The 13,308-nt window shown below is 45.6% G+C and overlaps 1 protein-coding gene across 1 annotated transcript in view; it reads left to right on the forward strand.

Moving 5' to 3' along the window:
* Nucleotides 1–2,532: 2,532 nt before the first annotated feature.
* The window catches only part of LOC106582217 (TSC22 domain family protein 1), an 80,347-nt gene continuing 69,571 nt past the window's right edge, over nt 2,533–13,308 (forward strand). Inside the window, exon 1 of the mRNA XM_014165072.2 lies at nt 2,533–5,879. Coding sequence (XP_014020547.2) covers nt 3,235–5,879 — 2,645 coding nt within the window. The 5' untranslated portion in view covers nt 2,533–3,234. The remainder of the gene's footprint in view (nt 5,880–13,308) is intronic.

Here is a 13,308-nt window from a genome sequence, read left to right on the forward strand (position 1 = left end):
TTTACAAAATGAAAGCCGCGCCAGGTGTATACATTGAGCATTATTGTTAGGGCAGGACAATAGTGCTCAGTGTTTTGTTGTGGATTGCCAATGTGATTTAAAGCTGCTGACTACACCAGACGCTTACATTGCACTCGCCTCTCACTGGCTCTCTCTCTCCCTCCGTCATTTGTATGGATGGACACAGTCTGTCTGCCTGCACGGTTTGGTCATAGCCTGCTGTTGCCTGCCTGCCTGCCAGTTACCCACAATGGGCACATGTTCTCTCTCGCTCTCTTTGTCTCTGTCTCGCTATCTCCCCCATATCGCATTTCTCTGATTCTCTCATTATTTCATTCACTCACTTAATCTTCCTCTCTCTTCTCTCCCCTCCAAACACATTCAGTATCTCTCTCTCTCGACAACTCTCTCATATGCTCCATAAAGCATCCCACAGTGTAACAATCCGAAAGGCCTTCTGGTGTTTTAATGAACTAGTTGGTGGCTGTGACTGAGCCAAGGAGTTAGGGATGGGAGGAGGTGAGAGGAAAGATAATAGGAGGAAAGGAGAGGGAATAGGAGGAGAGGAGAATGTCTTGACGAAACAATAGTCAGAGAAGTTGGCCAAACAAAGCACATCCAGATTGGATCAGACTATCTGCTGTTATTCACTAAGACATTCACAACAACAGGTGGGTCTGTTCTGATAAAGCAGAAAGCACCGGAACACAGGGAGGTTGAGACACACACACACACGCATGCAGGCACAAATACACACACAACCAGAACACACTTCCTGGCAATGGGAGGGGTTGTTGACCTGGAGTACCAACACAATACACAACACACACACACACACACACACACACACACACACATACCTCAGCCTGGTCTCATAGACTAGACGTAACATAGTAAATGTAAATCCGAGATGCTTAAATTAGTATATGTTACGTTTGGTTTCGTTACATAAGCTCCCGCTGGGCTCCTGTGTGGCGTAGCGGTCTAAGGCACTGCATCTCAGTGCAAGAGGTGTCACTACAGTCCCTGGTTCGAATCCAGGCTGTATCACATCCGGCCATGATTGGGAGTCCCATAGCGCGGTGCACAATTGGCCCAGCATTGGCCGGGGAAGGCTGTCATTGTAAATAAGAATTTATTCTTAACTGACTTGCCTAGTTAAATAAAGGTTACATTTAAAAAAGATATATATATAAAAAATAAGAGATGGTTACAGGTGTGAGTCTCATCACGGACAAATTTAGCATTTTAGCTAATTAGCAACTTTTCAATTACTTATTACTTTTTGCGACTTTGCAACTACTTGCGACTTTTGCAACTACATGTTAGCTAACCTTAACCCTTTTAGCTAACCCTTCCCCTAACCTTAACCCTTTAACCCAGGGGTGGGGAATTCCAGTCCTTGAGGGCCTAATTGGTGTCACAGTTTTGCCCCAGCCCCAGCTAACACACCTGACTCCAATAATCACCTAATCAGGATCTTCAGTTTAGAATGCAATTTGATTAATCAGCTGTGTTTGTGAGGGATGGAGAAAAAGTGTGACACCAATCAGGCCCCCGAGGACTGGAGTTGCCCACCTCTGCTTTAACCTATCTCCTAAACTTAACACTAACCTTAAACTTAACCCCTAGCATAGCTAACGTTAGCAATCTAGCTAGAATTCGTAACATATGATACATTTTCAAAATTTGTAACATATAGTATTTTTGCAAATTCATAACATATCATACGAATTGTAATTCGTAATATATTATACAAAATGGATGATGGACATCCACAAATTAATACATACCATGCGAAACTTAACATATCATACTAAATTGTATTTCACAGATGTACGTACAGAATAATACAAAATGCTCTGAGACCAGGTTGCAGCCCTGCATGTAGAATAATCCTCAATGCAGTGAACACATGTGTCTGGTAGCTCTGTTCTGTCTGCAGAATAGTCCAGTACCTCTCTGCATGACTTTTGTTTCACAGTAAAAACACAACTGATCTTGTTGTTTGTGTTGTTCAGACCAAAAACATTTCCTTTTGTTCTTTTGGTCAGACATTAAAGGGAAAACAGAAGTCTGTGGCCCTATGATAACTGCATAACTATACATGGCTGATGGAACACATATGTACTTTGAGTGATTGATCACCTCATGTTGATACTCTCGTCTTCTGTTCATGAAAATGTGATTGGCATGATGACACTGATAATAACACATTTCCCTATCCATCTCATAAGCCTATTTGAAATTATGTTAACCACATAGAATTTTATCCAGTAAAATTGCCCAAGGATAATGGGAATATTCTGTAAGAGTCATTTAGTCCCATCGTCTGTGTCCATCGGTATTTTGATGATCTATTCTAGGTCTTCTGAAGCTAGTTTTTGTGAGTTGCCTGCCTGTCTCTCCGCTGTTCTCCCCCACCCTCTTATCCCCAGACTGCTTTATGTCTGGCTAGTCTGGGCGTCAGTGAGCATGCGCGGTCGCCATGTTAGCAAGTTCTCTCCTCCCCCTTCGGTCTCGTCACACACCAACAGCTCGAGTCACAGTGCAAGAAGGCGGACTGGCTGTAGATAGCTCTTGGAACAGGGAGTGATACAGCAAACATTGGACTATAACAAAGACTTGTCTGAATGGATTAAACTGTTTTGTGAGACATTTCAGTGGATATATTATCCCAAGGATAACCATATATCGGTAAAGGATTGCTTGTTTAATTTTTTGGGGCTTCTGAGAAATTAAATAATGCGACTCTCCACAGTGTGTGGATAGTGATGGAGCGAGCTAACGTTACACTTCTATCTCAGCTCTCGCTTTAGATGTGTACTACATACTCTCTTTGTGTTATTATAGCAATTTATTTTAGATAGCTACCTATTGAGATAAGATATTAAACGACGAAATGCTGGCTTGTGTGTGAGAACATACGCGTATGTGACTGGATAACAAGCCCATCAGCTGACGTTAGCCCAGCTAACTAGCTTGTTAGCATTTCGGCTCGCCAATCGACTGTCAAACGCGAGCATTCTCCGTCACGAGAGGGGACGTTTATATACCCATAAAAGCTAAATAATCGAACCTTGTCTTTAAGACGGATTTATTTATTGTCAGTTGATATTATATTGTTAAATATCAGTCTTTTGACCTAATCTTTGTCAAAACGGCGGCCCCAAAACATTGTAACGTTAGACGAGACTATCAGAGGCTAGCCGCTACCCCCTGGAATCTTTCAAAATGCACCATCCTGATTCTGCAGGAGACTCTGGCAGCGTCAGAAAGATGGCGCACCCGGCGAATTTTCCTAGAAGGGGTAGTAACATTAACACTGGTGCCGGGAGTGGCCCCATGTCAACACCAGCTAGTTCGGCTGTTAGCAACAGCCACGTCCCCGCTGAAGACTACCAATCCCCCCTCCTGATGCAGTCTCAACCCCTTGTTGGATCATCCTCCCCTGGGCCTCAGCACCCTCCCCACAGCCTGAATCTGCACTCCCAGCCACAGCCCCAGGCTCTGTCCTCTGGGTCACAGGTGAAGAAGAAAAGCGGCTTCCAGATCACTAGCGTGACCCCAGCCCAGATCTCTGTGAGCACCAACAACAGCATAGCAGAAGACACAGAGAGCTATGATGATCTGGATGAGTCTCATACGGAGGATCTTTCCTCTTCAGAGATCCTGGATGTCTCCCTCTCTAAGGCCAACGACATGGCTGGGGGTGAGAGGAGTTCCTCGGAGGAGACACTGAATAACTTCCATGAGGCGGTCACACCCGGGGCAGTCTCCCCCAACCAGCCCCCCCACTCCTTAATCCAGGGACCCCAGCACGGAGGGATGGTTAACGGGAATGTGCACCACCATCATCATCACCACTACCACCATCAGCAGGGGCAACATAATCATCCTCACCAGGCCCTGGCTCAGCCTCCTTCCTCAGCCCCCCACTCAACCCCCACGTCTGGAGGAGCTGGTGGTGGCCCAAAGATGCCTTCTGCCATGGGGGTCCTTCTGGAGAATGTTTCAGTGGGTTCTGCCAGTGTTGCTGCTCAGCCTGTAGCAGTTGTCCCTCTCCCTGGAATGCATGGCTCTACTGCTGGTGCTACCATTAGCATAGCTAATCCCCTGACCAGCAATATTAGTATTGTGGATATGTACATCTCTTCCAATGTGCCTGTGATGGGGGGGGTTAGCACCAGCGCTAGCAGCAGCAGTGGTGGTGGCTTCCCCCCCAGTGTGATGAGTAGCAGTGGTGGGGTTGGAGGTTTGATGGGGAGTAACTTTGGCAACACCAACTCCAATATCAATTTGATACAAAATCAAAGCTCTGGAACTGTGAACTCGAGCATCACTATGAATTCTGCTGCTGCCACTGCCTCTGTGGTGTTGGGGCCCTCCAGTGGCACCCAGGGTGGAGGAGCTGCCATGCCCCAGCCAGGGAAGAAGAGCTCTGGCATGGCTTCAGCCTCAGTCCCCTCCTCCCAGCCAGCCCCAACACCAGCTCCTGCCACCACCAGCTCCCGTTTCAGAGTGGTCAAGCTTGACTCCAGCTCGGAGCCTTTTAAAAAGGGCAGATGGACATGTACTGAGTACTATGACAAGGAGACCCCAGGTTCAGCCCCTGCCCTCTCGTTCCCTGAGGTTTCTCTTCCTAGTGGACGGGGTGTGGAGAGCATGCGACCGTGCGGGCCTGAGATTGTGACAGGGGGGTCGGAGAGAGAGGGCATCAGTGGGAGTTCAGTGAACAGCACAGTCAGCACACTGAGTCACTACACAGATAACGTTGGCAGTGGAGAGGCCGGAGCCCCCCCATTACTCCAGCCCCAGTCTCACTATCAGGACTACTCCAACCCCCCTAAGGCCTTCCAGACCTCCCACCCCAGCCTCCCCATGGGGGTGTCCCAGCCTCACCTGCTGACCACTGTGGCTCCCTCAGTCCCCGCCAGTGCTCATCAGCCTGCCACCATCAACATGGCTGGCCTCAAGACCACCCTAGGCCACCCTACCACTCCCATGCCCCAACAGCCGCTCACCTACGCCCAGGCAGCCTCTATCCCAGCCCCAGCCTCAGCTCAGGGACTAGTGGGGGTGCATCAGCAGCAGATGAGCTATGCTCTTCCCCAGCAGCCTTCTGTCCCTTCCCATGCAGCCCCAGTGCACAGGCTTAGCCAGGTTGGAGGTATGCATCCAGACTACCCTCACCCCCAGGCAGGCCTACCCCAACCTGCTCTCCCACAGGCCCTGCCTGGACCTGGGCAGATGGGAGTCCCGCAGCAGCAGGTGGTTGGCTCCATGCTCCAACCCCAGGGTCTTCTCCAACAGCAGCCCCAGCAGACCTCTCTCCAGGCCTCTGCGGCAGGAACGGGGCTAATGCCTCAGATGGGCCCAGGAGTGCCCGGGTTTGGGCAGCAGCCACAAGGACACCCTCTCCCCCTGGACCATCAACAACAGCAGCAGTCACTCCCAGGCCAAGCCCAAGGACTTGCCACCCAGCTGCCAGTCCCCCCAAACCAGGGCTGCCTAGCCTCCATTGTGCCTCATTCTAACCCCCAGAACGACCCCCAGCCCCAGAACAGCAGTGGACTGGCCCAATCTCACCCCCAGTCCCAGCCACCCAGGGTCAGCATGCCCCAGGCTGTGGCTGCCCAGGCCAGCGCCCTGTATGCCAGCCTGCCCTCCTTCACCACCACCCAGCTGGAGGATGCCCAGCGCCTGCTCTTCCAGCACCAGTCTGCCTTCCTGGCACAGGCCCTGCCCAAGCTGGCTGGGGAGGGTGGCTCTGAGATAGGCACAGGGCTGGGGACTGAAAGTAACCCTGCCGCCACCGTGGTCAGTGCCTTAACCGCCTCTGCCGGACTCTTCAAAGCTGTGGACGGAGACGATGATGGGTGAGTCCCAAATCTAAGCCTTTAATATAGGTTTTTGATCAATTGATTGCTTGATTTGATTTGGGGTATAGAACAATATTTCTTAAACATATCCACTAATCCACTACAGTAGTAGGCCTGCTGATACAGACAATATAACTAAAGAGATGGTCCCATGTTTTCTCATTTATCCGCAGCAAACAGTTTATTCCCTAATGTTGTTTCTGATGTGCTGAATGGCATTCAGACCATAAAATGTTTAGTCAGTGTTGGCCTTAAAATACAGTGTTCTGAACATGACGTTGCATTCTAGCCTTGTAGCAGTGAGTGCACTTTTTAGGGAGGAATCGGGGGAACCAGGGTACAACCAATTATTTATATATACACTAGATGACTGATCGGGGGCGCTGTGTTGAAGCCACGTGCCTCCATCTTGGCACTCCCCCAGCTTTTGTTAAAAAAAAAAATAATAATATTTTGCTAGACAGAAATGCAATTGTCTACTTTAGTTTTTTCCACATGTATACTATTACAGACACCTTAATGCATGCTATTACAGCCTTATTATAAAATTGATTACATTTATGAAATAAAAATGATATTACATTTACATAAGTATTCAGAGCCTTTACTCAATACTTTGAAGCACCTTTGGCAGCGATTACAGCCTCGACTTCTTGGGTATGACGCTACAAGCTTGGCACACCTGTATTTGGGGAGTTTCTCCCATTCCTCTCTGCAGCTCTTCTCAAGCTCTGTCAGGTTGGATGGGGAGAGTCGCTGCACAGCTATTTTCAGGTCTCTGGCTGGGCCATTCAAGGACATTGAGACTTGTCCCGAAGCCCCTCCTGTGTTGTCTTGGCAGTGTGCTTAGGGTTGTTGTCCTGTTGGAAGGTTAACCTTTGCCCCAGTCTGAGGTCCTGAGTGCTCTGGAGCAGGTTTTCATCAAGGATCTCTCTGTACATTGCGCTGCTCATCTTTCCCTCAATCCTGACTAGTCTCCCAGTCCCTGCCGCTGAAAAACATCCCCACAGCATGATACTGCCACCACAATGCTTCCATGTAGGGAAGGTGCCAGATTTCCTCCAGACGTGATGCTTGGCATTGTCTTGGTTTCATCAGTCCAGAGAATCTTGTCCTGTAGGTGCTTTTTGGCAAACTCCAAGCGGGCTGTCATGTGCCTTTTTACTGAGAAATGGCTTCCGTCTGGCCGGTCTACCATAACGGCCTGAATGGTGGACTGCAGAGATTGTTGTCCTTCTGGAAGGTTCTCCCATCTCCGCAGAAGAACTCTGGAGCTCTGTCAGTGACCGTCAGGTTCTTGGTCACCTCCCTGACCAAGGCCCTTCTCCCTATGATTGCTCAGTTTGGCCAGGCGGCCAGCTATAGGAAGAGTCTTGGTGGTTCCAAACTAATTCCATTTAAGATCGATGGAGGCCACTGTGTTCTTGAGGACCTTCAATACTGTAGACATTTTTTGGTACCTATCCCCAGATCCGTGCCTGGACACAATCCTGTCTTGGAGCTCTACGGACAATTCCTTTCGACCTCATGCCTTGGTTTTTACTCTGACATGCACTGTCAACTGTGGGACCTTATATAGACAGGTATGTGCCTTTCCAAATAATGTCCAATCAATTGAATTTACCACAGGTGGACTCCAGTCAAGTTGTAGAAAAATCTCAAGGATGATCGATGGAAACAGGATGCACCTGAGCTCAATTTTGAGTCTCAGCAAAGGGTCTGAATACTTATGTAAAGTTATTTGTTTTTTATTTTTAATTAAGGTGCCAAATTTTCTAAACATGTTTTCGCTTTGTCATTATGGGGTATTGTGTGTAGTTTGATGAGAGGGAAAAAAATGTTTTTAGTACATTTTAGAATAAGGCTGTAACGTAACAAAGTGGAAAAAGTCAAGGGGTCTGAATACTCTCTGAATGCACTGTACATCATTGGGTACTTCCTAGTGGAATGGTGCAACCTGCTGAGTGTCTGTGGTTGCTAGGATGTGTGCTGTGGTGGTTGAGCTAGTCTGGTTTGGATTGGGGGAATCCAGGTCGCCACGGCAGCACCGTGTGTGGGTGAATGGGATGCCAGACTGCGTGTGAGATGGTAGACAAAACAGTGTGAGACAGCACCTACTGTCTGAGAGAGCTCTATGCTAATCTGCCCCTCCTCCACCTTAGACACTAGACAGTGCAATGCTCAGCTGGAGGTGACATTTTGACTACTTCAGACTGCAGTGACTGCATTTAGTGTATGTATATACACACACATGCGCACACACACACACACTCATAGTGCCCCAGTCGTGTCAGCTTTTGACAGACGTCACAGACAGATCCATCCTGCTGCACAGACCACTTTCTGCTACCACAATATTGTTTTCACCCTTTCCAATCAGTGCAGATGAGAGGAAACAAGGAGAGGCTGGATTGCCATACACACTCAGCACTTTGATGTCTTACTGCAGGGAAAAGGTGGTTTAGGGTCCATGAACATTTAATGATCTGATAGAAGCCATTTAATGATCTGATAGAGGTAGGATAATGCAGGTGGATGTAATACTGGAGGGAAACTTGCTACTTATGTTAAATAATGTAATGTTAACTTATTGATTTGAATGTAAAGCTTTGCACACTAGCAGCTTTTAGGTTACCAACTTAAACTTTTTTTTACTTTTGTCTAGAACCGGAGTTTAGGTAATGGTTCTGGAATATGGTACCTCTGTGTGATCAGTTTAGAGCACGCCAACTTTGTAGAGAAGTGTAGTGAACCAGGGTTTTGGACCAACAATAACTTTGTCTTAATCGTTTTGAGTATTCTACAGCCAGCTAGACGTGGTCATGTGGAGGTCTTTGCTACTGTTAGAAACCCCTGGGCTGCGGCTCACCTCCCCAGCCGTAGCTATATTGGACCTGAGGGATGGCTACTGCTGTCACATGATGGTGTACTCTGAGGAATGTGTAATCTAGGAGGATAATGTGGATTATAGTCTTTAATAAACGCAGCATTTGAGCTCGCAGCCCAAAGCCCTTTTCACAAATGAGCAGATTGTCTTGGTGAATTAGCCTCCTAACCAGCGGTTTACCTTCTGTTTAAATAATTAATAACATTACATTGACTTGTATTGAGTTTAGCCTTATTCACCTCAATAAATACAATTATATTTTCTGCAAATGGGGATAGTATGGTCATTGATGTTGGTTAGATGTGTAGGCCTAGTTTTTTTCAGTACTTCACAGAGCTTGCTGCAACAGATGTCAGTAGGATGATGTTGGTGATAATGATGACTGGCTGTGTCAGTGGCACGCCTAAACAGCCTAGGCAGCTCCGCTGTCAGAGTTAATCAGCACAACCAACCAGCGCAGGCAGCGGGAAGGAATGAATGCTCACTCAGTGTAGGGTTGGGCGATGTCAAACTTTGTCCTATTGTGATTTAAGTACCCATAAAACATTGATATATGAAGGTATCGCCCTATATTGGCCAATATTTGTTTGGTTAAAAACGAAACAGAAAAATACATCTTAAAAGGACTGCTAGCACAAGCTCGCATTCTACGGGCGTGACAAGAGAAATCATGTCAAAATATATTTCGGAGCCAAATCTCTTTTTATCAGCCTTCCTTCATTTGGAGCTGTTGCACGAAAGAGGTGTGTGTCTGTGTGTGCCGACCCGCAAGTGACAGTAAGAAGCCTAGCTGGCTGTGTGATGGGTTGTAAATCATCAAGGTCCCGGCTGCAGGCAAACAACTCTGAGTTCCCCAGAACTGGATAATTATTCAATGATTAGCATTTTTTGCCTAATCTTCCTCTCATATCAGGCCTTACTGCCTAATTCTATACGTGGTAGGTAGGTTAGCCTATTTTACTAATAATAGGCTATGGAAATAGGCTGTGTAGAGTAGGCCTTTCATCAGATCTTTTTTTTTGGTCACATGCTTCGTAAACAACAGGTGTAGACTAACAGTGACATGCTTACTTACGAGTTGTAAGTAAAGATAAAAATTGAAATAGTGACACAGTGAATAACGAATAGCAATAACGAGTAAAAACATGGCTATATACAGGGAGTACCAGTACAGAGTCGATGTGCAGGAGTACGAGATAATTGAGGTACCTATGTACATACAGTGCCTTCAGAAAGTATTCAGACGCCTCTTTGCAAATGTATTAAAAATATATATATATGTCAAAATGGCATGTGTATATTGAGGATTTAAAAAAAAATCAGTAACATAATACCCCATAATGACAGGTTTTCTAAATATATTTGCAAAAATGTATAAAAAAGCAAAAACAGGTTATCATTATGGGGTATTGTGTGCAGATTGCTGAGGCAATAGTTTTCTTAAATCCGTTTTAGAATAAGGCTGTAACGTAAGAAAATGTGGAAAAAGTCAAGGTGTCTGACCGCTTTACTTTTTCCACATTTTGTTTTTCTCAGTAATATACCCACAATACCCCATAATGACAAAACATGTTTTTAGACAAAAAAACAAATACGTAAATAAGGTAAGTATTAAGACCCTTTGCTATGAGACTCGAAATTCAACTGTTTCCATTGATCATCTTTGAGATGTTTCTACAACTTAATTGGAGTCCACCTGTGGTAAATTCAATTGATTGGACATTATTTGGTAAGGCACACACCTGTCTTATATACGGTTACACAGTTGACTGTGTCCCCAAGAACACAGTGGCCTTGATCATTCTTAAATGGAAGAAGTTTAGAACCACCAATACTCTTCCTAGAGTTGGCCGCCCGGCCAAACGGCGCAATCGGGGGAGAAGGGCCTTGGTCAGGGAGGTGACCAAGAACCCGATGATCACTCTGACAGAGCTCCAGAGGTCCTCTGTGGAGATGGGAGAACCTTCCAGAAGGACAACCATCTCTGCAGCACTCCACCAATCAGGCGTTTATGGTATGACAGCCCGTTTGGAGTTTGCCAAAAGGCACCTAAAGGACTCTCAGACCATGAGAAACAAGATTCTCTGGTCTGATGAAACCAAGATTGAACTCTTTGGCTCGAATGCCAAGCATTATGTCTGGAGGCAACCTGGCACCATCCCTACGGTGAAGCGTGGTGGCAGCATCATGCTGTGGGGATGTTTTTCAGCTGCAGGGACTGGGAGACTAGTCTGGATCGAGGCAAAGATGACCGGAGCAAAGTACAGAGAAATCCTTGATGAATACCTGCTCCAGAGTGGACCTCAGACTGGGGTGAAGGTTCACCTTCCAACAGGACAACGACCCTAAGCACACAGCCAAGACAATGCAGGAGTGGCTTCGGAACAAGCATCTGAATGTCGTTGAGTGGCCCAGGCAGAGCCCGAATTTGAACCCGATCTAACATGTCTGGAGAGACCTGAAAATAGCTCTGCAGCAATGCTCCCTATCCAACCTGACAGAGCTTGAGAGGATCTGCAGAGAGGAATGGAAGAAACTCTCCAAATACAGGTGTGCCAAGCTTGTAGTGTCATATCAAAGAAGATCGAGGGTGTAATCGCTGCCAAAGGTGCTTCATCAAAGTACTGAGCAAAGGGTTTGAATACTTATGTGAATGTGATATTTCACTTTTTTTTAAATGTATTTTTTTTTGTTATACATTTGCAAAAATGTGTAAAAACGTGTTTTTGCTTCGTCATTATGGGGTATTGTGTGTAAATTGATGAGGGGGGGGGAATAATAATGATAATAATAATAATAATAATTTCAGAGTAAGGCTGTAATAATGTGGAATAAGTCAAGGTCTGAATACTTTCCGAATGCACTGTAGATAATTGAAAGTAGATGCAGCGTATGTGGTGAATGTGTGTGTGGCGTCATTATGCATGTGCGCGCATGTTATGTGTTTGAATGCAGGTATTCCGGATAGCCATTTGATTAGCTATTTAGCAGTCTTATGGCTTGGGGGTTAGAAGCTGTTCAGGGTCCTGTTGGTTCCAGACTTTGTACATTAGTACCGCTTGCCGTGCGGTAGCAGAGAGAAGTCTATGACATGGGTGGCTGGAGTCTAGGGCTGGGCGATATATTGAATTAATTCGCACGGCGCACCTTCCCACTCGCACACAGACACCAAGCCCCTTACTCTGCCACTCACATCAACAACGACGATGAAAGATCACTTCTTCCACTCTGACAACAAGCAGTTTAAGCTCTCTATTTGCATTTGAGGTTTGGTCCAACAGAATGGGTCATATGGACACTGAAACAGATATTATTTTACTGTAATAGAGAAGTTAACCTTTCTAATGATACCCTTTTTATGTAGAGCAGACCATACCAAAATGAGAGTATGAATGAACATGATTGTGAAAAATGTACGCTCAGTTTCTGTTGCGCGTGTCATTGCAGTACCACGTACCACTAGCAGCATTTTTGCAACAGACTTATGTGCTAGCTGTCTAGTCAGTGTTTTTTATAAATGAGCAATAAAATACCGTAAATTCTGGACTATAACCCGCAACTTTTTTCCCAGCTTTGAACCTCGCGGCTTAAACAATGACGCGGCTAATATATGGATTTTTCCTGCTTACATTTTTTTGGGCGGCATGAAGCTTTCATTAGACCAATGAAATTGCCGAACAGGTTAAGGTCAAAAACTTATTTGTTTACTGTTTAGATTAAATCGAGCGCTCTCAAACTTCCCATCATTCTGATTACGGTAGTCATTTTGTCACCCTCATCATGGCAAAGACACGGAGAAATGCATATGATGCAGCTTTCAAGTTGAAGGCGATTGATCTGGCTGTTGGAAAAGGAAATGGAGCTGCTGCACGGGAGCTTGGTCTTAATGAGTCGATTATAAGACGTTGGAAACAGCAGCGTGAGGAATTGACTCAGTGCAAAAAGACAACGAAAGCTTACTGCTCATTTTTTTTATGTTTTGTTACAAGCCGTGTTTCGTTAAAGCCTATTTATTTTTGTTACAAGCCGTGTTTCGTTAAAGCCTGTGTAAAGTTAATTTGTTTCAATGTACCGGTAGGCACCTGCGGCTTATAGACATGTGCGGCTTATTTATGTTCAAAATAATATATATTTTTTAAATTCAGTGGCTGCGGCTTATATTCAGGTGCGCTTACGGTACTAATTTATATCAGGAATTGGCAATCTGTTCTAATTCTGAGAAATAAGCATCTTCTTATCCATGTAGGCCACTTGATTTCAACAATCTAAACAAAGTGAACAGGCTATGTTGTTCGAACAGTTGGAGAATGACAGGAGGATGTAAGCCTATTCATAAGATTTCAACTGTTCTACCTTGTTAGCAAGCGAATATATCAAAGTTGGCATGACTTTAAATATAAAGATTGGCTGGCCCATCACTAGCACGTTAGCTTGTGCTTGAGAGATTGTTTGAGACCTGTGTTCATTTTCTATGCCTGCTACAATACGTTGGTCATCATTAGTGGATGTGATGGTTCTGGTTAAATTTGTAACAAATTG

The sequence above is a fragment of the Salmo salar genome, chromosome ssa21, assembly GCF_905237065.1.
Source record: "Salmo salar chromosome ssa21, Ssal_v3.1, whole genome shotgun sequence".
NCBI lineage: Eukaryota > Metazoa > Chordata > Actinopteri > Salmoniformes > Salmonidae > Salmo > Salmo salar.